A 25,054-nucleotide genomic window follows, 5' to 3' on the forward strand; every position below is an offset into this window, starting at 1 on the left:
TTCTGTCTCTATGTTGTCTCAGAAATCCCAGTTATCAATAAAAGATGGAAACAGGATTCTTCACATACTTTTAAACTGACTGACATTTGTTTCTGACTTCATTCTTTTCACTTGTTAATTAGCTTGTAATTAAGAAAGTCCTGAGTTCTGCCTCATGCATCTTAGGGAATCAAGACATTTTTTTTTGATGAAAATTTAGATGACTTTTCTCCTTTAAGGAGAAATCCAAGTTCATTTATATATAACAAATACAAATTCATTTTATAAAATTTAATGGAGATCCTAACTCTGATAGGAGATTATATTTTTGTCTTTTTTTCATATCTCTGTCTGGGGATAATTCTGTACTAACGCTTCTGGTATATAGGGGAGATTTTTGCTTTATTTTATAAATAACATTTTTTCATTTATTTTACATATTGATCACAGTTTCCCTTCCCTGCTCTCCTCCTGTCCCTCCTATCCCCACTTCCCATCTGCCACCTCCCCTTTCACTTCTCAGCCTCCATTCAGAAAGGGGCAGGCCTCCCATGGACTTGAACAAACATGACGTGTCAAGTTGAGGCAGGATTGAGAGCCCTCCTTTTGTGTCAAGGCTGGGCCAAGTAATCCAGCATGGGGAACAGATTCCCAAAGGCCAGCTAAGCGCTGGCGACAGAGACCAAGCTACACAACTCTCACACACATGCAGAGGGCTGAGGTCAGTCATAGGCAGAGATTTTGTCAAACTTTTCTACAAGTTTGCCTCACTATCAGTCCTTGCATTAAAGTCTACATTAGGCTCAATTTGATGTGTTGCAGGTTTCACTTTGCAAGATGAGCTTTTGGACAACTCATGGCTTTTCCTAGGGCCCCTTTCACCTCCTTGTTTCTAATAGTGTAAATAAAGGGATTAAGAAGGGGTGTGAGGATAGTATTTAGCACGGACACCACCTTATTAATCTTAAAGGAAGAGTGTGCTGTGGGTCTCAGGTACATGAACAAGACAGCTCCATAGAGCAGAGAGACAACTGTCAGGTGAGAGGCACAGGTAGAAAAAGCCTTTTGGCGGCCAGAGGCTGAAGGAATCCGTAGGATGGTGGATAAGATGTAGACGTAAGAAATGATGGTAAAGAGGAGTGATCCTGGGATCACGAGGATGGTTGCCAGGAGACCCAGTAGTTCCAAAATGCTGGTGTCGGCACAGGCAGCTTTCAGAATGGGACCCACATCACAGTAGAAATGGTTGATGACATTGTTGCCGCAGAACGGCAACTGGACAAGCAGCATTGTCTGACAAAAGACGATGGTGAAGCCCGCTAGCCAGGAGCTGAGGGCCAGCTGCATGCAGAGACTGCTGGTCATAATGGTGGGGTAACGGAGGGGCTTACAGATGGCCAGGTAGCGGTCAAAAGACATGGTGCCTAGGATCAAGAACTCAGTGGTACCCAGGAAGAAGTGGAAAAAAGCCTGCAGCAGGCAGCAGGTGGTGCAGATGACTGTTTTTGGTACCACAAAGGTTTCCAGCAGTTTGGGGATGACGGTGGTGGTATACCAGATCTCTAGGAAGGCTAGGTTGCAAAGGAAGAAGTACATTGGAGTTTGTAGCCTGGGCTCAACCCAGACAAGGAAAATAATGAGTCCATTACCTGAAAGGGTTAATATGTAGATGAGAAAGATCACCATGAAGAGAAGGGCTTGGAAGCCTTGGATGCCTGGGAAGCCTAGGAGGACGAATTCTGTGATTGCAGTGCCGTTTCTCATGTCCTTTGATCTCCCAGGAAGACTGCAAGGATGGAGCAGAATCATATACTACTACTACTACTGCTAATAATAATAATAAATTTTACTTAAGAGTTATTGTTTTTTTAACTGTTTACTTTTATAGCTTACATCTTAAATACATCTCTTACGAAGAATAGAAAATTGGGCTTTTAAAATAACTTGCTATTTATTGTTATTCATTCATTAATTTATTCATTCATTCAGTGGTGCTGGTAATGTAATCCAGAGATTTGTGCATGCTAGACAAACCCTCCACCACTGAGTCACAGCTCCTGCCTGCTCCCTGGAATTGAGTACAGTCCAGGAGAGTTAGAGTAACAACAATATTGCATCTATGCTCCTTCAGGATATAACTGTATTTCAGGTCCTTCCCGCTCCATACATACATACCCAGTAGGCACAACTTCCTTATTGGTTGATAATTTGGCTGGTTCTTTGAGCACCTAAACCAAATTTGAATCCTTAAAATTACATATATTTTTGTATGAACGTATGTCCTTGCATGCCATAGGGCACACATAGAGGTCAGATGAAAACTTGTGGGAATTGTTTTTCTCCTTTGATTGTGTGGGTTCTGCAGATTCAGGCAGGCCATTAGGCTTGTGAAACACCTCTATTTGCTGAGTCACCCTAGCTGGCTCCAAACCAACTTTTAATAGAATTTAAAAATGTTAAAAGGAAACTTGAAAATAGTGTTTTTACCATCATATATTTATGAAAGTAAGAATTATAAATGCAATATCTTATCTGTCAACAAACCATATATACTTAGTGAATAGTGCATAATGTATACAATGAAATATATATATACATATATATATATATAACTAAGAAATTAATTCTTATACCTGTATTACATTCTCAAAGAAAAGTATTTTTTTTGGTGCTGAGCTTTGAGTCCAGGGCCTGGTATATGGTAGACAAGTGCTCTACCCCAAGCTCTGTCCCCAGCACAGACTCTGTATAGAGTACATCTATAGTGAAGGAATCCCATCTTATGTGTGTTTATGAAAATAACTAAAAATCATTGCTATTATATAGGTGGGTGGGATACAAATTAGAGAAGATGCCTTAAAATTTATTTTTACTCTAATTTTATTTTTGTTTATATTTTGTTTAGAGGAGGGCAAGAGATTGAGACACAGTCTCTTAGCATTGGCTGACTTGGTCTTCACTATTTTGTCGACTGGGCCTGCATATCCTCTTGCCTCTGTCTCTTGAGTATTTGTGATTATAATTTATATTCTTGGCTTTAGAAATGATATTTGTTAATGAATTTACATTCTAATTAAGGTCCTTCCTTTTAAGGGGACTAAGTAAACCATTATATACCAAGTAAACAAGATTGTTGAGGAAGTAGAAACATATCCAAATTAGAATTTCTAGGGCCAGTTATTTGATATAGTCATAATGCATGCATATTGGATAAAGAACTGTAGAGATTAGCCTAAATAAAAGTGAAAAGATAAGCAAATGCTAATGATACCAAACTAAGAATCCTGGGAAAGCACATTTCTATAAAGACCTTGTTTCATGATTAATTATCATTCACTGGTAAATAAAGCATTCCCATTTGTGTGTGCAAATTCATAGAAAAAAATTTTTCTTTGATTCCTACTAATGTTCACCAGGAAACAGTAAAATGACACCCTGTGTTAATGAGCATATTCTGCCTTATGGTAAATTACTATGAGATGAATTGTCCAGTTTTAAATCACCCAAAAACCAGCATGAAGGAGGAAGTTTCTGGCTTATTGTTGGGTTGTCTAGTTTTTCCCTAATATGAGTGAACACGGACAAGTTGAGGGAGAAAAAATATTTTCTATTTTTTTTTAAATGTCCTTTTTAGACCAAGTCAAGGTTATTCTCTGTAATATCAAAAGCTCCAGTATGTCCCATGAAATGGTAAGAAGAAAGGGAGAAATTTTCAACTTTGCATTAATAGCCAATTCAACTGGCTACCCGAGTGGTCTTTATTTTGTTATTTTTTAAATCTAGTGTTGACATGGAATTGCCTTCATTTCCTACATAGGGGAGAGTGGCAGCCTCTCCATATACAAAATGTCCTAGCGGTAAATACTCCAGCATTTGGAGAATTAGATGGATGAATTCCACAAGTCAAAAGCTTATTATGTTTAAGTCCTATAAGCCACTCAGGAGCTTGTCACTTAATCAGGACACACAGAGGGCCTGAATGATCGTTCCAACATGATCCAGAGACTGAACATCACACAGTGGAGGCACACGCAGGTTTCTTTGGGAATACTCAGAAATACCCTTTTCTAGAGACAGGTGGCCAGAGAGTTCAGGTTTCTCAGAGACAAAGAAGCCTAAACTGAGCCTTAGAGTTAAGTAGAAGAATGCAGAGAGGGAACAAAGATCCAATGCCTGTGAACTGCAACTGGAGCAATGAATCCCATCTACATTGGAGCTGGGAGTCAAGCTTTTCTTGAAGACAGAGTTGTGAGGCTTTTGTAGGGGAGGGTCTTAAGTCTTACTCACATGCAAGGGTGCAGGGTAGGTAGTGCAATGTCAACCTTCACCCCTAACATGTGAAGTGGGGTTAAACTTTATGGAGTAGGTTTATAGGTGATACCTGTGTGAGATCAAAGCAGCACCATAGCATCCAGGTAACCGCACAGGGTGTGGACAAGAAAGAGCCATTTCTTCCTTCCTTTGGTAAAGGACCTGACTTGGCCCAGGAATAATGAGGATCTTGGAATGGCAACAGAAAAGATACTAATAGAAGGACAGTACCCGCTGAGGGGAGTGGTCCTTAACAGGAGTGGCAGGTGCATCAGTGTTCCATGGAAGGAATGCTGAGATGGTAGAGACACTAGGAAATAGGGGGTGGCTCCCCAGACTGCTGCATGGGCAAGGTTTAGTGCACCCTATGAACTGCTGTGATATTTCCGAAGAAAACTGGTTATCTCATATACACAAGCGACAACTACACTCAGCTAGGAAAAGCCACTTTGGGAAGTTAAGGTTTCAGAGTTAAAGCACTGGATTAAACATTTGGCTCCTCGTGCTTACCAAAATCCAGCCCTATATTCTCTAGTCATTTTATTTATCTGATGTGAACAGTCAAATGACACTCCTCCACCTTTCCTGAGACCAGCACATTAGCTTCTTATTCTCCACAGTAGCCCCCTTGTTGTACCTCATGGTTTTTTTTTTTTTTTTTTTTTTTTTTTTTGTCCATGTCTTAAAGTCTTTAATCTGTGTACAAGTACAGACCCTAACTGGGATCCCTTTCTCCTGATTGTCTACCCTCTTCCCTACTCCAGCTTAAACACTCACGTCCTGAAGGGTGACCCCCCCCCAAACTTCTTAGCATAACATTCAAGGCCATTGATGACCTTGCCTAAACCACTTTTCCAGCCTTACCTGCCTCTTTATCCCCCCAGTCTGTGTTCCACACTGAATCACTCAGTTGCAAAGTCCAGAAAATCAATGCCATGCTTTGGCAAACAAGCTCTGTTGTAGCACAGCCAGACTCATCCGCTTTTGTGCTGTAATGACAGACTTGAGTAGCTGCAACAGAGACCATACACATCTCCAGTGCACCTAAAACATTCGCTATAGCATCCCCTTAGTAGACACAGTTTACTCACATTGCTCTAGTTCCCTGAGAGAGCCATCCTCCCCTTTGCTTTCCACATATTGCACAAGGGGCTTGCATTGGTTTAATGCCCTTCCCCACTATCTTCATTGTGGACTAAGTCCTACTAGACTTCTAGGTCTCAGTTTAGGAGTCCCCTCCATGGAAAGTGTTCCTCAACTTTCTACATCTAGGCAAGCTAAGAGGCTGTATCTACATCCTTCCAACAAGCCCTGCCCATGTCTATATCTGAACACTTAAAGAACTGTATTATCATTTTGGCTTTATCTGTAGATGCTAAGCGCTTAAGTCTCAATAGTATTTGCAGGACCTGTGCACTGAACTGAGTGTGGAACAAATCCTTGAATGATATTTCCTAAATGATGTATAAGTGCATAGCTTGTTGTCAGTATGCCCCAGTACTCTGTAAGTTTATGTAGACTGATATACACATGCATTTATATGTGATATGCACCTTGTGTTTTAAACACCTGTGTTATGTCATAACCGGAACAATGTCCTACATAATCTGTTTCCAAGTCTACGCTTGCTCCTGGCTTCTCTTTATTTATTCAGATTTTGCTGCATGTAAATCTCCCAGCTCCATCTTTCTCTAAACAGGAAAAACTGTTTCTGTGTTCTGTTTTTGCTACCAGCATTTCCAGATTTCCTGAGTACACATATCTTTCTTAACTCATTTAATGCTGTCTTGAGATTGTGTTATTTTTTCTAGGTTCTGTTGTTGCAATAAAGAACCTTGCCCTTTTAAAATTTTTTCATAGTCTTAGAAGAAGAAGAAGAAGAAAAAAGAAAAAGTGTTAATAGATTTGTTTTCTTTTCTAGATTTGAGCTGAGGTTTAAAAGTGTCCTAAGCCTTGTTTATTTTAATTTTTTAATTGTTGATATAGACAAATTTTCAAGATTTTGATCATGGAGTCAGTTTGAAGATTTTCAACATGACAGAGGCTTAAACCAAGGACACCATGTAGAACATATTCCATAAGGGGAAACTAACAATAATCACTACTTGAGGTCACTAAGGCAGACCTTGAATAAACAACCATTTGGAATTCCACTCAAGGATTCAGTGTTCTGCTGTGGTACAGGAGATAAATGTCACTTGCACTGAAGTAGCTTGAGGACCTTGTGATTTTTCTGTATGAAACTGAAAGTCATTTGCTAGACTCTACTTGAAGATATCGATGCATAGCTAACTGTATTTCTTCATTCTAAAGAAAACAAAACTTTATCCTAAAGAATCATCATTTCCTCTCTGTAGATAATAGATACTCACAGCACTGAAGTTGCGGAAGAAAGCAGTTCTGGTCCAGAAGTGTGTCTCTGGTCACAGTTCTACTGAGAGAAAAGGGGTCTTGTTACAAAGACAGTACAATCACAACAGAAAATGTTTATTCTACTTCTCACAAAGGAAAATAAACCCACTTTTAGAACTAAAAGCAAGCGATTTTTTTACCTCATTGAACTTCCTTCATAAATCGCGGGAATAAGTGGGAAAATTCAACAGGGTTTAGAAGATTTACAGTAAGTGTGAACCATGGATCACTTCATGCCAAACCAAGTTTTCTTCCCTGAAAATAATGATTTGTCAATGTCGTACTTTCCTAGTTTCCTCTGAGACACCATTCCCCATGGATGACCTTCAGATAGTCCTGGGAGAAAAGGAAGTTCTCACTAAAAGTTTATTCACAAGTCAAACTAAAAGCTCAGACTTTTCTGAGTCCTAATTGGCATCCATTGTCCTTGTATTCTTAAGCTAATTAATCTACATCTGAGAACCCACACTATTACTTACTAAATGTTCAATTTCTCAACTTCACTAAGATTGGAAATCCATAGTATATGACTGGTCAAGTGAAGAACTCCATATGAATCATGGGTAAGAAAAATTTTTAATGATATGGCAACTCATCAAGTACTGAGGAATTTGAGAGTGAATGGGACAGAGTTATATTTGAGCTTTGTATGAATTATCTGAAAGTGATAAATGAGAAGTCAGAGACTTGCTATATAGAAAGCTGGTAGAGGGAACATAAATAACTCATCATTGGAAAAACTTTCAGGGAAATAGAAAAATTGGTTTGGAATTGTAAATTGCTCCCATCCCTAACCAAGAAGCGATCTCCAGTTGACATCTGCTTGCAAAGAACTATTAGTTTTCTGCAATGGAATTTCACTGGGTATGTTAACCACACTTTAGGGTAGGTAGGCTCCATGCCCAGCAGTACATGGTCAACACAATACAAACTCAATAGTATTTTTATAAATTTTTTTGTCTCATCTTCCTTTGCTTCATCATTTTTTGTCTTACTAGTCTTTTGCTTGTATATTATAGTTTCCAATTTTGGGTTTTATGGGTTTAGTTTTTGTGTGTGTCTCTTTCTGTGTTTCTTCTTTCTTTTCTTTTAGTCTGGTTTGTTTTGTTTACTTGCTTATTTATTGAGAGAGAGAGAGAGAGAGAGAGGTGTGTGTGTCTCTCTGTGTTTCTTCTTTCTTTTCTTTTAGTCTGGTTTGTTTTGTTTACTTGCTTATTTATTGAGAGAAAGAGAGAGAGAGAGAGAGAGAGAGAGAGAGAGAGAGAGAGAGAGGCTTGAAATTGTATGGATGGGAAAGATCTTATGAGTTGGGGAAGGGGAATCATAATCAGAATATATTATATGAAAAATTATTTTCAATAAAATATATAAAACAACCTTATTAAATCTAAATTACATAAAATAAATAGCACTTTTTAAAATGTAAAATTTATTCATTCACATTAGCTGTCTTTTGCTTTCCATTTTTATTATTTTTTTTTGTAATTGGTTAGCATAGTTTTGACTTTACATAGGCAGGATAGATCATATATACCATATTTTATCATGACAGATCATGACAGATCCTTGATATCTTACAAAAGCATTGAATTTATCCTTCATCATGTGCATTAAAAACTTCTTTCATTTTACTTCCATATTCTTATATACATTTCATACTCTACTTTTATTATTTTTATTTAAGCTGATAGTCTTTTTTTTTCTTTTAAATCAAAGTGAGTCAAACTTTTAACACCATTACATTTTTAGAGGAAAATTTTCTGGTCTCATCTCCATGGCCATAGCTGACATTCAGCAAGAAATATTCAGCTTCTTCAATAATGTAGTTCAGGCAACAACTGTAATACATGGACTTTCCTATATCTCCTCTTAGAGATCTTCCATCCTCTGGGGTGGCTGGCGACTTCCCCATTGGTTGCTTTCTTTCCTTCCTGGATGCTTTATGCTCATCTTCCTTGGCTCTGGAGTGTCATCTGGCCCCAGTTCTCTGTCATGCGCTTTGGGATCCATTCTTGTTTCATTTTGCTCCAGCAACATCAAAGGGTAGTGCTTTCATCTGTCTGGATTACTCTGGCAAAACATCCTAAGTAGGTTAGCATTTAAAAAGCACAAATTCATTCTTATTTTTTATTGCAGTTCTAGAGGCTGGAGAGTCCGAGAGAAGGTGACTGCAGATGCCAACTTAGTGAGAGATGCTTTCTCAGTTTGTAGATGCCTGCCATTTCAGTCTGTCTTCACATGGGAAAAGACAAGTTAGCTGTCATGTTTTTCTATAATTCCAACAATGAGCCTTAAGGGCCCTATCTTCTCACAAAGCTCCCAGCTTTTGATACCACCACTTTGAAAGTTAGGATGTCTTTGTTTGAATTTGGGGGAGAACCATCTGTTGCAGTTATGTTTATGGCTAACTTCCTATTCCTCCTAGTTTGTCTTCCGCTGGTAAATAAGCACCAACTGTGTCTAGTACCTGGAGTCTGGATGATGATTATGGGGAGTACAGTGCAGTAAGATAGCCTAGTGCTTCTACAGAGCCTACAGTGTTCTCATATCTGTACATTGATTTTCATTTTCTATTTTCTGAATTCTATAACTCTGGTTCATTTTGTGATGATATGGAGTGAGTCCAAGTGAGTATGTCCACAAGTTATTGTGATTCTATGATAAGTAAATGTGATACAAAAAGATCTCTGAAGAACTTTGTACAGAATCATCATTCCTTACAGTTTTGTTGATTTGGGCACAAGCACAGTAATCATGGTAAGTGTCCAGATCCATAATCCTACAAATGATGAAAATTTGAGGACAGAGATATTTTGGATTTTAGATTTTGCTTCAGATTTGGGATTACTTGCATATACACAATGAGATATCTTGGGGATGGGAGCTGAGTTTAAACACAACAGTTTACTTATGTTTCAGATATACTTTATATGTATAGGCTGAAAGTAATATGGAGTAGAATTTTCAGCATACCTGCATTTTTACTAATTAAATTCAGTTTCTATTTCCACTTTCCTTTCATTCCCCGCTGTGGGAACTCCTTCAGCCAATAGCCTTTAAGATACCAGCCCACTTGGGCATGGTCTCTTATACTATAAATGCAGATGTAATGCTTGTGCACAGTCTCTCTCTCTCTCTCTCTTTCTCTCTCTCTCTCTCTCTCTCTCTCTCTCTCTCTCTCTCTCTCTCTCNCTCTCTCTCGTTAGATTTGGTTCCTATTCCCTACTGCAGAGAACTATGATCTGAGTCTACCCCTAAATAAAGATCCCTTTATTATACTCAATTCTGAGCTAGTATGGGACTACATTAGAGCATCCATCTACATCTGGTGCCCAACATCCATGATAGCTTCAGGACTGCTTGCTGAAATGTACACTAGATACCCCATGAAAGACCTGATTAATAGTGCCCTCAATCAGCATGAAGTAGTCTAGAGAACAGTGCCTAGATTCCCTAAATGATCGTTTACTTTTAAAGAGGGATATAATATGGAGATGAATACTTTGCATTGGTATGAATCTTGGTTTATTGATACAAATTTAAGGTTGATTTTGTTACACTGTGTATATGTATTTCTGTTATTGTTTAAGGTATTATGTTTGTGGAGCTCATTTAAAAATCTAATGTATAATTAAGAAATACAGGTGAATAGATAGCTATCTATAATAGTCAAACTGTAGTCATGCTAGTTAGGTTTTCTAGGTGTACAGAGATATATTGCAGATGTACAAGTATTCTTCTAATCTTTCAATGATTAACAGAATATGGCATTTAAAATGTTTTAAGAACTTAGGACTTTTCATGACAATGAGACACATCTGCTCCTGGCAGCACCAGTCTACTTCAAGAGGATGATGGGCAATGAAAAGGCTCCTTATGGAGTTGGCTATCCATTTGGGCAAGAAACTGCTCTTGCATGGACTGCTTGGTGGTATGCTGCATGAACTGGACATGCAGGACTCACAAAAAATGACTGCTGAAGTTGCCAAAAGAAGGTGAGACAGTCCTTTGGGGTTCTTTCTTCATGAAAGAGTCTGTCAGACACAGAAGAAAGTTACTGACAAATTGACAATATAGGCAGAACTGTCTTTGAAATTTCCTGCTTTGTGGAAAAGTCTGCTGGACGCTATGGGCCTGTAGGCTAAAGATGGTTGCCCTAATATTACAGAAGAACCTTGGGCTACTGTCTAGGTAGTGAGATGTCTCTGTCAATTCTAGAGTTTTAGAAGTTACTTACAACGTACTTCCTGTTAACTTAGGTAATATTATATCCTTCTTGGGTCTTAATGGAGTTGAAGAATAAATAGTTATAATTTTCCTTACTTATGATAAAAGATAAGATAGATATAAATATTGTAACTATAATTCTTGCTTGATACCTACTTTGTTATATGTAATTTTATTATGTTAAAGTTAAAATCTTCCTTTTTATTTAGACAGAAAAGGGGAGGTGGTATGGGATTCTTCTCTGTATGCTGTGAATATGTTTTATTATTATTGGTTAATAAATAAGTTACTTTGGCCTGTGGCAGGGCAGAATAGAGCTAGACAGGAAGACTGAACTGAATCTGGGAGAAAGAAGGTGGAGCAAGGGAGACATCGTGTAACTGCCAAAGCAGACAGTTGCCCTGGAACCTTACTGATAAACCATGAGACTCATGGTAAAATATAAAATGATAGAAATGGGTTAATTTAAGATGTAAGAGTTAGTTAATAAGAAGCCTACACTACTAGTCCAAGCAGTGTTGCAATTAATATAGTTTTTGTGTGATTATATTGGGTCTGGGTGGCTGGGAAATGAATGAGCAACCTCTGCCTACAATTCCTTCTCCCTGCCTCCCCACCCATTCCCCATCCACTCCTTCTCTGCTTCTGTTCAGAATGGGGCAAGCTTCCTATGGTTGTCAACAAAGCATGACATATTACATGGAGATAGGACTAAGTCCTCTCTTTGTATTAAGGTGGGGCAAGGCAACCTAGATGGGGAAAAAGTTCCAAATGCCAGCTCAAGTGTTAGGGACAGACCCTGATCCCACTGCTTGGAGTACCACGAATAGACGAAGCTATACAATTGTCACAGTTACGTTGAGGACCTTGGTTGGTTCAATGCAGGCTCCCTAGCTGTTGTTTCAGAGTTGGTGAGCTCCCATTAGTTCAGATCAGTGTCTCTCTGGGTATCTCTGTCATGTTCTTGACCCTTCTTGCTCCTTGCTCGTACAATCCTTTTTCCCTCTCCCTGAGCTCGGCCCAGTGCTTGGCTGTAGATCTCTGCTTCTGTTTCCATAGTTACTGCATGAAGGCTCTCTGATAACAATGGGATAGTCACCAATCAGATTACAGGAGAAAACCAATCCAGGCATCCACTCCACTATAGCTCGGAGTCTTAGCTGGGGTCATCCTTGTGGATTCCTGGGAGCTTTTCTGGCACTAAGTTTCTCCTTAACCCCAAAATGCTCACCCATCAAGATATCTCTAAAGAGAATCTGTATAGCATTTCCTTCCAATAGAAACATGAAACTTCTTGACTTAATAAGAAAAGTGGAAGGCAATGTGGAGGTTGCTAGGATCTATGCTGAGCTATTGCTGGTCTCTTAGTGTGCCTAAGTTATAAATTCAACACTCGTATACGTAAGGGGAAAGTGTCATATGCTTTGGTAGTTAACACAGCTTGAGGATTGGTGGTTTTCAGGCACACCCCCACAGACCTCATTACGTCAATTGCCCACATAGCACAGGTCTTTGCACACAGAGCACAAGTTACTGTTGTTGGTTGTGCTTGTGAGTTGAGGTAAATTTGACACAAACTTGCAGCATCTTGGAAGAGGATGACTAACTTGAGGAATTCGCTGTTTCACAATGGCCTATAGGCAAGTCTCTGATGCATGTTTTTGATTAACGATTAATGTGAGAGAACCCCTATGGTAGGTCACCCAGACAGGTGGTCCTAAGTCGTATAAGAAAGCAGGCTGAGTGAGCAAAGGGAAGCAAGCCAATATGCAGCATTTTTCCAAGCTTGTGTTTCTGCTTGAGTTCATTTCCTGAATCCTCTCAAAGACAGACTGTACTGTGGACATGTAAGTCCAATATATCCTTTCCTCCCTCAAGTTGCTTTTGGTGAGTGTTTTAACATAACAGCAGAAAAGCGAACTAGGACATTGACCTATTAAATTCATTTATATAATTATCAATACTATATTTTCCAAGGGATTTGAAACCAAAAGGAATCATTCAGCAAAAAAAAAAAAATAAATAAAATTAGGCACTTTTGGGCAAGAGGGGATAAATTTGTATTTGTAAATACATATTTCTAAATAACACATATTTTCCACTTTACAGTTCTTTTATGAAATTTTACATTAGTTTTTCATTTTGAAAAAAGTTAGGAGAGGAAGAAAAGGCAAGTCTTACTTGAAACTTGCCTAAACATTAAAAGAGAGAAATTTGGAAATAGCAAGGAAGATTAGGGCAGCTGGTTTGAGGACAGTGGTCATGAGTGAAATCAGGGGGAGAGGATGTTTTGAGTGGATTTCTATTCTGGCAGGAAAAGAGAACTTGGCAGAAAGATGCTTCAGTGTTAGAAATGTCTGGAAATGACCATCCAACAGCTGCAGGCAGGCGTGCCTTGGCAACTGGCTCTGAGCTTCTCGTCCTGCACAGTGTGGGTTAGGATATTCCTGGAGGCTGGTTTTTTCTCAAATCCAAATCTTAGAGTAGCTGCAGATTTTGTCTTAAGAAACAAAATGTTATTGATTAGAATTCCCCAGGAAGCAAGGGCTGGACAATTAAATGCTCTGGAAGAGTCTTTAAATATATAGAATGTAAACATTGCTTCCAAAGCCCCTTGAACCATCTCCCCATTCCAGCATCATAACTTTACTTTTACATTGTGTTGGTTCTGAGCATGAAACATGCATATTTTGTATTGATGTGTTGCCGTGTGAGGCAGCATCCAAATACGCTGCTTGAAACACCTTACTCGGACTGAGACTCGGTGATGAAAGCTTTTCTTGGTATACAAAGTTCTTTGATCTATAGAAGTATACTGATTTACCTATAGAAAATGAAGACATTCCTCAGCAAACATCAAATTAGTATATAATCTTTGGATTGTGCTGTTAGAATGTCTGATTTTAAAACTCATTGTTTGAGTTGTTGACTGACTTGCATAACTAATAATTACTTAAATTTTAGCCTGGGATTAGACCAGACTTCCTGACAATTTTTAACATTGGCACGAAACATACATCTTTTGTTTTGGGGTGTCTATGTAAAGCAGTGTTCTCAGCATTGGTCATTATAAGATTAGAACCTCCACCAACTATAAAAGCATTGAAGGTGATCTACATCACCTGCAATGATACTCAGGCGAGACTGAATTCTTGATGTCGAAATGCACACACATCCACCTCAATATGCACACTCGTTTTCATCATCACAGAATTGTAAAATTACATGTACACAAAGAATTATTTTAAACTGCGTTTCTTTATGATGTACTATCATAGATGTTTGAGTTTTATTCCCATTTTATATGCTTATTTACCAGGGCCACAGAAAAATTTCCAGGATAAAGAGGGCTGTTAGTGGAAGATGTCTAAGAAGCGCTGATCTAGTGGACATGGGTGGCTCCACCTTTTCCTCTGGATTGTGCTGCCTTGGTCCATGAGTGTGGAGGGAGCAGAAGCGGGGAGCAGGGTTCCCATGGCTGTGGGTATGACAGATACAGCCCTCTGGGAGATTACTTTCATGAATTAGCTCAAACTTTATTCCAGAGCATAAGGAATATATAGGATTGGGAAGTCTGGAGACAAATTCTAATTTGCATTAAGTGGAAAGTTCTTTTTTTTTTTTTTTTTTTTTTTTTTTTTGTTTTGTTTTGTTTTGTTTTTTCGAGACAGGGTTTCTCTGTGGGTTTGGAGCCTGTCCTGGAACTAGCTCTTGTAGACCAGGCTGGTCTCGAACTCACAGAGACCAGCCTGCCTTTGCCTCTCAAGTGCTGGGATTAAAGGCGTGCGCCACCACCGCCCGGCAAGTGGCAAGTTCTTATCATAAGGCTTTGTACGTGGAAGCAGGGCTTGGCTAGAGCAGAGCTCCTGGTACAAGTCTTAGTTACTATATGAGCAGCAGGGGAAAGGTTTCTAGCAGGGAGCTGTGCCAAGGGTCACGATAAAGATAAATCAGTCATCCAGGCTTAGAGAAAGCTTTCAGATAAGGTCAGTGTTCCAGGCTCAGGGACAGTCTCCAGATAAGGACAGGCAGAGAGCAGGAAGTCTTGTTGAGGGGGAGGGAGCCCCTATGTCGAGCTTTGGAAAAACTTGCCAGGCCATGATAGACTGCAACCTTTGACAAACAAGGCCTTCTGACAGATTTGAATAAAGCTCTTCACCTTCAAATTGGATCACATGTTCATCAAATAGTCACAGGGTATTCACACAGAACACAAGGAAGGAGGAAGTACTATGCAGCCAGGACTCAGTGGGTAAAATTAAACTATAGGGAAATAGCTAAAAAAAACCCAGCATCTAAGTAGATATACTTTTCTTCTTAGAAATTTAAGAATATCTTGAACAAACTCTTGGCTAAAAAAATCATGATGTGAACTATTAGGAAACACTTGAACTGAATGAAAAATACAGTAAAATGTGTGTGTATGTATGTATGTGTATGTCTATGGCTTTGTAAGTTACTTAACACACATGTCAAGGACAGGAGCCCTTAACTCTAGTTAAAGTCTCTCAACAAATGAGAGAAAAATATCCTGGCACAACTAACAAAGCTCACTATGAGGCTTTTCTACATAAAAATATTTCTTTTCATTCGTTATTTGACATATCTCCAAGTGAAAAGGGTTTCAGTCCTTCACATGCCCTCTTTGCCCATCTCTTTCTATCCTGTCTCAGAGAATGTCACTCTGTCATGACCTGCCCTCACTCTGGATCATTGCTAAGGTTTTTTAAAGTTGAATTGAATGGAGAAGACTGTTGGGATGTTTTAGTCAACACTAAACAGCAATATACATGATATAAGACCTCATGTAAATGAATATTGCTTTTCAGAGGAGGTGGGGAAGGCATTAGGAAGTCCATAAAGAGAGATTGAAATAGATGAGAGTTTTTCTCTATATGAACAATACTGATCTTCTATCTTGATCTGAAATGTATGGTTTACTTAGTTTTGTCAATCTAAATAATAATAATGTGGAGCTGGAGAGATGGCTCAGCGATTAAGAGCACTGCCTGCTCTTTCAAAGGTTCTGAGTTAAATTCCCAATAACTGCATGGTGACTCAAAAGATCTGTAATGAGGTCTGGTGCCCTGTTGAGGAAGAGCCCTGGTCACACGTCCTCATCAACTTAGACCATGAAACCCAATGTGGACAAGTTCAGTAGAACTGCCATATATGGACTGCCCATGACTGCTTCAGCATCGTCAGGGCACACATTTCAAATAACAATGTGTGTGTGAGATAGATAGATAGATAGATAGATAGATAGATAGATAGATTACCCAAAGACAATAAGAAACATTACAATGTAGGGTATGTATACTTTGAAGCATAACTAAGGAGGTTGAGACAAGAGGAAACATTTAAATGCAAGAGAGAGGAAAGCAAATAATTTGTTTTGAAATAGAAGAAGGCTGGTGACAGGTTCTCATATCAGGAGTTCCCCCACTCTTCATGAAAAGCACACTAACAGCATGTTAGATAGGTATTCCTGTACATCTGGATAGCTATCCTGTAGCTCATGGAGCAGGCTCTGGTTTGTAAAGTCCTTAGGAAAAGCTCTTATTATGGTCATTTGTTTGTAAAAGTCCTCCAAGAAGGATTTGTAATGGTTCCTACATGCATGGGTACAGAAAGTCATACTTCTCTCATGGTTTCTAGCTCTCTCTACGCATGCACAATCATTTGTTAGGGTTTTGCACATGTGACTCCATTTTGACTCAGAAAGCTTTTCATAATTATCTCTTCCTGAATGGATGTGGGGAGAAAGAAGGAAGGAAAAACAAAGGAGAAAGGGGAACCTAGAGCTTTGTCATCAGCTTGGATGGTTTCAAGGATGTTTTGTTATCAGGCTGTTCAGGATGCTCTAGGCTGTGGTAAACACTTTCCCTTAAGTATTAGAACAATGCATCTACATTACAAATGAAATTTCCCTGGAACACATATCGGCTCCAAACTTCCTAGTCTCTGTCACATAACAACACAGTCACTTTATTTTATAATTGAGGCAAATAAGAAAATAAAAATATACTGACTTGCTGGAGTCTCTTGTAGCTTGTGGTTTAACAGGTCTGGCAGAAATGAGGAGATTGTAAAGAAACACTTTCGTCTCTCAATCTGACTCTCAGACTATTGAAACAATGGGCCTCCAAGTGGAAATTTCCCCAGGAAACTCATGATGCGAGGAGAGGGCATCAACTAAGGGGCGAATTTGTCTCCCTGAAAGATTTCACACAGTTCCAACAACTCATCAGACCACCTCAGAGGATGAGAGTGAAGCCCACACAATGGGTGAGTGGTGGGCAGGGAATAGGTAAGGGTGGGTACGATACAGGGAAAGTTGTCATTCATTGGATCTTTTTATCTTCCCAATGTGGCCATATGGGATAGATCTCTGTTTTCTGCTTTCCACTTCGATTTTGGCTTTTTAAAAATTGACTTATTCAGAGCTGGTGGTTGGATAAGTTGCCCACAATTTAGGGCCTCTGTTGTCACCTCTGAGTTCACTAACAGGAAGTGGAGCATGACTGGTACCCAAGGCATTTATTTGGTTCTTAAACAAGGACTAGGTCTTCCATGTAACAGAACCCCTGATTACCTTGTTTTTCTGAAAGAATTTTCATCTTGATTTTCCATCTTTAATCTGTAGCAATTTAGTATTATATTCAGCTGTTCCCATTAGCTGCTCTTATTTCTATTATTCATTATGTGGACAGTATGCAGGAAACAGCTGTTTGCTTCCACTGCCAGTCTCTTTCTGGCTTTGTGTTCTTGTAGTTTGTGTTCACGCATAAAGAATAATGAGTTTAACCATCCTGAGTGAGGTTAGCCAGACCCAAAAAGAGGAACATGGGATGTACTCACTCATATTTGGTTTCTAGCCATAAATAAAGGACATTGAGCCTATAATTCAGGTTCTTTGAGAAGCTAAATAAGAAGGAGAACCCAAAGAAAATCATATAGGCTTCCTCCTGAATATTAACCTTCATCAGGCGATGAAAGGAGACAGAGACAGAGACCCACAATGGAGCACCGGACTGAAATCTCAAGGTCCAAATCAGAAGCAGAAGGAGAGAGAGCACAAGCAAGGAACTCAGGACCGCGAGGGGTGCACCCACACACTGAGACAATGGGGATGTTCTATCAGGAACTCACCAAGGCCAACTGGCCTGGGTCTGAAAAAGCCCGGGTTAAAACCGGTCTCGCTGAACATAGTGGACAATGAGGATTACTGAGACCTCAAGAACAATGGCAATGGGTTTTTGATCCTACTGTACCTATTGGTTTCGTAGGAGCCTAGGCAGTTTCGTGGATGCTCACCTTACTAGACCTGGATGGAGGTGGGTGGCCCTTGGACTTCACACAGGGCAGGGAACCCTGACTGCTCTTTGGGCTGACGAGGGAGGGAGACTTGATTGGGGGAGGGGGAGGGAAAGGGGAGGCGGCGGTGGGGAAGAGACAGAAATCTTTAATAAATAAATAAATAAAAATTAAAAAAAAGAATAATGAGTTTAATAACATGTTCCTTCAGCATACCATAGGATTCAAACACTAATTATGGATTTATACCATCCATACTCTATTAATATTTGTGGATACAAGACACATGTATAAGATTTAGAGAACTGCATTCCTTATAGACTATGGCCACTCCTGAAAGGATTCTTCTGCCCCCATTTCATGAAAAGCTTTTCTTTGCCAGAGGAAACTTTGATCTTTTCTTACATGAACTTGATTCTGCTCAAAACCTGGTGTCTTTCCAGTTTGAGAGTTGACAGAAAATTGCTACTGAGTTTGCAAATGCCAACTTCTTGCTAAAGTCTTCCTCAACAATTTTATTTTTCAAAGAAATAACCTATAAATGTTAAAAGTATAATTGGTTATTTATGCACAATATATTTCTCTCAATATTTCAATTTTTTTCATCAGGCAGAAACCAATAGAGAGATGGGTGCGACCCATAAAGCTAAATTCTTAGTTTTGTGACCAGCTGTCTACAATAGCTGTAGTCTGTCTCTTGAGTCTATGGAGGACACAGACAGAGAAACAATATTGCTTATTGTTGAACTTGAAACACAACCTCAGTGCATTCTTTTGATAAGCTGGGTGATTTGAGTGATACCAGGACTCTTCCTGTTAGAGAAGGTACCTTCTACAACATGGGGGGGGGGGGATTTAGAATTCAGAATTTCCTGACTCCTTGAAATCTCCCTATTCCTTTTTTCTTTTTATTATTATTATTATTATTAAGAATTTCCACCTCCTCCCCTCCTCCCATTTCCCTCCCCTCCCCCCACTCCCCTCCCCCTTCCTCTCCAGTCCAAAGAGCAGTCAGGGTTCTGAACCTTCATCTGGCGATGGATGGAGATAGAGACAGAGACCCACATTGGAGCAATGGACTGAGCTCTTAAGGTCCAAATGAGAAGCAGAAGGAGGGAGAACATGAGCAAGGAAGTCCGGACCGCGAGGGGTGCACCCACACACTGAGACGGAGGGGCTGATCTAATGGGAGCTCACCAAGGCCAGCTGAAATCTCCTTATTCTAATAGCATGAAGAAGCAAAGGGGAAGCCTCTCAAGGAAATAGAGCATTTGTGCCAGAAACCCAGCGCCTCTAGCCTATAATAAGAAGGCTCTTATGCCACTGATGTCTTGGTTACATTTCTCTTACAGTGCAGCTGTAAAGAGACAATACAAAGTTTGCTTTGTAACCATCTATTTATTTATTTATTTATTTATTTATTTATTTATTTATTTATTTATTTCCTTCTTCCTCTCTTCCTTCCCCCTTCTGGATGTGTTGTTACAAACATGCAGAGGTTGAGAAGACTTGTAGGAGCCAGTTCTCAGCTCACACCGTGTGTGTACTGGGGATTGAACTCAGGTTATTAAGCTCAGCGGTCAATGCTTTTATTTGCTAAGCCTTCTTGCCAGCCTCCACAACTTCCAATTGCCTTACTTTTTAATTTTTCTTTTTAAATCAGAAGCACCCAAATAAAAAAAATCCAATTCCAAACATTTCTTTTAAAAAAACATTGTTTAAAATTTGACATAAATTATATGTATCTTTGACATAAATTATATGAATTTTGAAATATGTATACATATATGTGCATGTTGGAAAATTATTAAGTCTAGCTAATTAATGTATACATTAGCTCACACAGACAGCTTGTTTTTTGGCACTGGGAGAATCAGAATACTTTCATCATCTTAACACTTTTTAAGAGCATGGTAAATATATTAATTCTATTATTCATTATGTGATGCAACACATTTCTTGAATTTATTCATCTTAGCTGACTGATAAGGAATTTATATCCTTTATTCCCTTTCTAAATTCTCACCAGCACTTTTGTTTTTTTGTCTTTTGACAATATTATTGTAACAAGAGTGATAATGGGATATCTGATTGTAGTTTTCATTTGCAATTCACTGCCTATTAGCGATGCTGAGCATAAACCTCAAGAAATGTGTACCCACAGTATTCGTCCACTTGAAAGCATCATCTTGATCCAGACTCCACGAAGTCCATGAGACAGAGAAATGCTGAGTGGGCTGCTGGACTATCACAAGAAGCGGTGAGTACAGTGAACAGAGAGGCCAGGTAAGCTTGGCCATGGAGACAATGGTGGAAGAGCGTCACAGAGGCCCGAAGTTCATACTTATCACAAGCATCCTAGAGTGAGTAGCCTGTGGAATGTATGCAGGATCATATCCCTACCCTCTAGGTGAGTGCACATCAGAAGGGCTCTCGAATGTGGCACAACCTAGCAGATGGGTACAATTATTAGAAGTTAAGGACTGTGCATTATAGGCAAGAAATCAGAGGACATTTCTATGGCATAGCACGCTGCAATCAGCAAAGGTCAATACAAGCATGAATAAACGTACACAAAGCCTTACACGGCGAAGACTGCCCGTGGGAAGTACCATTGTGCAGCATACCAGACAGAAGAGTGTAGTTGGAAGGCAGGGAGAGCAGGTGGATGCATGGGATTTATTTCTCTCTCATCTATGCCTAAAATTCAAAGGTTTTTGTCTTTTTCATTTCCTATATGTCCCTTCCTGTGTTTTAAAACAAATTTAACATTCCTTCCTGATTTGGTTTAATAATATGTTTTGTCTTTGACCTCCTGGTACTCTACCTTCTGCTCGACTCATTCTTCTTGTCAGGCTTTCCTTTGAGTTTTCTAGTTGAATTTTGGGCTTTTCATTTCCGTCTTCATTCAGCTTGAGTTCTCATCAGTGTTTCTATCTTTTTATTGAATTCCATTTTCAAATTTTGGATTATCTTTATCATTTTCATCAGCCTTATGTTTCTATTTTCTGAAGCATTATTCAGGCATTTATTTTCCTTAAATGTTTTCTCTCTAATTTCTTCGAGCTATTTCTTTGTGTCTTCTTTAAACTCATTGACTTATTTTCTAATTAATTAATTAAAAAGAAAACAAGCAATCTATTTTCATTTTGCACACCAATCTCAGCTCACACTCCCCCCACTTCCCTCCACCGGACGCCCCCCACTCCACTTCTGGTCCACTCCCCAGAAAGGGTAAGGCACATTGCTTTTGGGAAGGTCCAAGGCCCTCTGTACTATATCTAGGCTGAGCAAGGTATCCATCCAAAGAGGATAGTTTCCAAAAAAGCCAGTACAAGCAGTAGGGACAAATCCTGGTGCCACTGCCAGTGGCCCTACAGTGTGCCCCAGCCATACAACTGCCTACCACATTCAGCGGGACTAGTTTGTTCCTATGTTGGGTCCTTCCCTGTTTTACTAGAGTTGGTGAGCTCCCATTACTTCAGGTAAACTGTTTTAGTATATGCCCCCAACATGGTCTTGATCTCTTTGATCATATTCTCACTCCTCCCACTTTTCAGCTGACTGGACTTTGGGAGCTCAGTCCAGTGCTCTGAAGCAGATCTCCGCCTCTGTTTGTCAGTTGCTTGATGAAGATTCTATGGTGGTCAAGTTTATTACTGTTCTTTTAAATTTTGTGTGCTGTAGTTCATCTATGTTTCATTTCTAATTGGCAAAAAATTCCTACAGGACTTGTATATTTTGGATGGGAGATACTACTACCTTGAACGTTAATATTGTTTGTGGTTTGCGATGAGATCTGGACATGTGGACTTCATTAGTTCTATGACAGAACAGGTTCTGGCAGTAGGAAGATATTTGGTTGGGTTGAGTTTAGACACTGGAATGATGTCAGGTGGACAGACAGAACTAAACTGGAGTGCAGAGTATGCATCCTGGTCCAAACCTGGAATGTGCAGATAGATCTGGCTGGGTGGAGAGGTTGGATGTGCAATGGGAGGGCCCCATGGGTTGTGATGCAGGCATGGGTGACCAGACTAGGCTGAATATTGGATATGGGGTCTGGGCTGGATTTGGGGACTTGGGATGTCATGTGAAAGAGAAAGTAAGGTGGATTCATTGGGCCAGACCTTAGAGAAGTATGTGAAGGATCTGGCTAGATGGAGGGGTTTTATATGGTGTCTCTTTTAGGTTTTTGAACTGCACAGTACATTAAAGCTTTTCGCAGACCATTTACTGTATAGTAGTACCCCAGAACTTCTCTTTTCTAACTGTAACTTGGTATCCATTGATCATCTACTTCATGCTTATGTTACCTCCATTTTTAGCCTCTGGACCTTTCTAGACTCAAGTTCTATGAGGTTGACTTTTTTATATCCCATGTATGAGTGGTAGTGTGGTACATTCCCTTTGGTGCCTTACTATAGTTCACATAAGTATCTCTAATTCTATTCAGTTTTTAGAAAGTTTCTTAGTTTTGTGTTTTGCTATTTCATTGGTCAGTTTTTTCAATCCAGTGGAGTGGTTATGAAGGTGGGGTATGTAGTTACCTCTTTGTATTTTGTGTAAGAGGAATCAAAATATTTTTATATTTTAAATTTTAATTTAATTTTTAAATTTCATTTTACATTCCGTCCACAGTTCTCCCCCATCCCTTCTCCTGCCTCCCCACCTCCACTCCTCTCAGTGGGTAAGGGCTTTCATGGGAACTCAACAAAGTCTGGCACATTAAGTTGGGGCAGGACCAAGCGCCTCCTTACTCAGCCATGAATTAAGTATGAGCATGGCAACCCATCATAGGGAATGACCTCTAAGAAGCTATCTCATGCACAAGGGATAGATCCTGGTCCTATTTCCAGGTGCCTCACAGATACTCCAAGCTTCACCACTGTCTTCCATATATGGAGGTCTTAGTTCAGTCCTGTGGAGAGGTTCCATAGCTGTCGGTATAGAGTTTCTAATTTACCACAATTAAAACACCTGGCAGTTTGATGTCTCCTCATTGCGGTGGAAACCGCTTCTCCTACCCAAGATTCATCATTATAGCTAAATGTCTCAACATTCATCGTATGCTGAATCCATTCATCCATAGGTGCTGATCTAGACTTTAAAGGCCCAATTATCTTTTTGCATTCTATGTTTGCATTCTCAAAAGCTAGAGATTCAAGAAGTATTCGTCTAGATTCTGGGTCTGTTACCCCTATGTCCAGAGCCTTAATTAATCTTTGCAAAAAGTCAATAAAGGGTTCCCTCTGTCCCTGCCTAATTCTGGTATATGATTCAACCCTTTTTGCTGGATCTTGTATCCTATTCCAAGCATTTAAAGCTGCTTGGTGACATAGACACATCATAAAGAGCTTGGACCTGTGGATCAGCATATTCTTCTGCACCAAGAATTTGATCTTGGGAAACCTAGACACCTTTTGCTCTTCCTTGCTGTTCCATATGTTTGGATTCTTCTCTGAAATAAATTCCAAACATCAAGGAAGGTCCCTTATCTAAAACTGCAGACACTAACTGATGGAAATCATAGGGGGTAGCTCTAGCATTAGAAGCCCAAGTCCTTATCATTTCCTTTACATAAACATTGTGCAAACAAAAATTAACAATAGCCTGCTTAATTTCTTTTAGATCATTCATTGCTATTGGCATCCATCTAGCTTCTCTGACTCCCTTTGAGCCTTTAGAAGTTGACGCTTTGTCAGAATTAAGTATAGGGTATGCAGCTAAAACCATGGGTAAGCCAGTTCTGATAGCTGGTGTTGGCCTTGTATCCTGTCCTTATGCCTTATTACTCTGTTCACCAGCTCCAATAATTTCTTCAATCATTTCAAGTCTTTTTATTATTGTTTTTATTATTGCCTCTTTTGAATCCTGAATCTCCTGACCTGCATGAGTTTCTAGTAAAGATAGTATGGTTCTTGGGAGTGCCATATTCTTCCTAAATGATAGAATATGCAAAAGAATACTAAAACCTAGTAACCAGTAAATTAAGTTATCCTCATAGTCATATAAACCCATTGTATTAGTAGCCCAAACAGTAAAATTCAGGTTGGAAACAAAAACTGTCATATTACCTATTATCTAGCAGGTTGCACTGTTGCCAAGTCACGATGAAAACGGGGTCCTGTTTCAGAGTCGGCCTAGTATTTGTTAAAAACTGGGAAATGCAAGTTGCTCAACAAAGTAAATGTAATTAAATCAATTCCATACACGGAACCATAAACCCAGAATCCAGGGGTAGAGGAGAGTAACCCGGAAGCCCTGTATGCCTCCACATGACAGAGTCACCCTGAGGGGTTGTAGCTTTCAGCAATCTCATGCTCTGGTTCACACCACTTAAGAGCTGTACTTGCAAGGGAGATTTAAAAACGACTCAGAAAAGAGCAAACCACGCAGGCAGAGACTACGTGGGCCTGTGGAGTTTAAATCCACGTGGAGAGGCAGATGATAGGGTGTGTGGGGACTTGAAGTCTATCTGAGGTGTCTAAAGGGAAAATATAAAGAACTGCAGCAAGAAAAGCCAGTGAGTGATAATTTATATTAAACTGCTGGCTCCATGCACAAGGCACAGGCCACAAGGCCGCCACAAGGCACAGGCCGTGGCTGAGGAAGGGAGGGCTCCTGCAAAGCCGAACTCGCGGCCGGCAGCCCAAACGTTCGGGAGCCAGAAGTAGGCGTAAGTCACGAACAATGCCACAGCAGTTTGGAGTTATGATTAATAGGGTGGTATTTATTTAAAGAAGAAAAAACTTACAGATCACTGTCCCAGACAACAGCCCTCTGCGCAACCAGGAGGGGAGTTTAG

At 39.6% G+C, this 25,054-nt stretch overlaps 1 protein-coding gene across 1 annotated transcript; it reads right to left on the reverse strand.

The window, feature by feature from the left end:
• Nucleotides 1–25,054, reverse strand: LOC126495918 (olfactory receptor 6X1). Its single transcript, XM_050133512.1, has 3 exons — nt 25,004–25,054; nt 6,663–6,721; nt 1–1,765 (listed from the first exon to the last, which is right to left on the reverse strand). The coding sequence occupies exon 3, from the start codon at nt 1,741–1,743 to the stop codon at nt 805–807; it is 939 nt and encodes a 312-aa protein (XP_049989469.1). The 5' UTR covers nt 1,744–1,765; nt 6,663–6,721; nt 25,004–25,054; the 3' UTR covers nt 1–804.

Source organism: Alexandromys fortis, unplaced genomic scaffold (genome assembly GCF_014885135.2).
Source record: "Alexandromys fortis isolate MF-2015 unplaced genomic scaffold, M_Fortis_MF-2015_v1.1 scaffold_231, whole genome shotgun sequence".
NCBI classification, from domain to species: domain Eukaryota; kingdom Metazoa; phylum Chordata; class Mammalia; order Rodentia; family Cricetidae; genus Alexandromys; species Alexandromys fortis.

What these genes read in the sequence shown, in the direction of transcription:
- LOC126495918 (XM_050133512.1), bottom strand. Translation starts at nt 1,743, where the DNA reads ATGAGAAACGGCACTGCAATCACAGAATTCGTCCTCCTAGGCTTCCCA.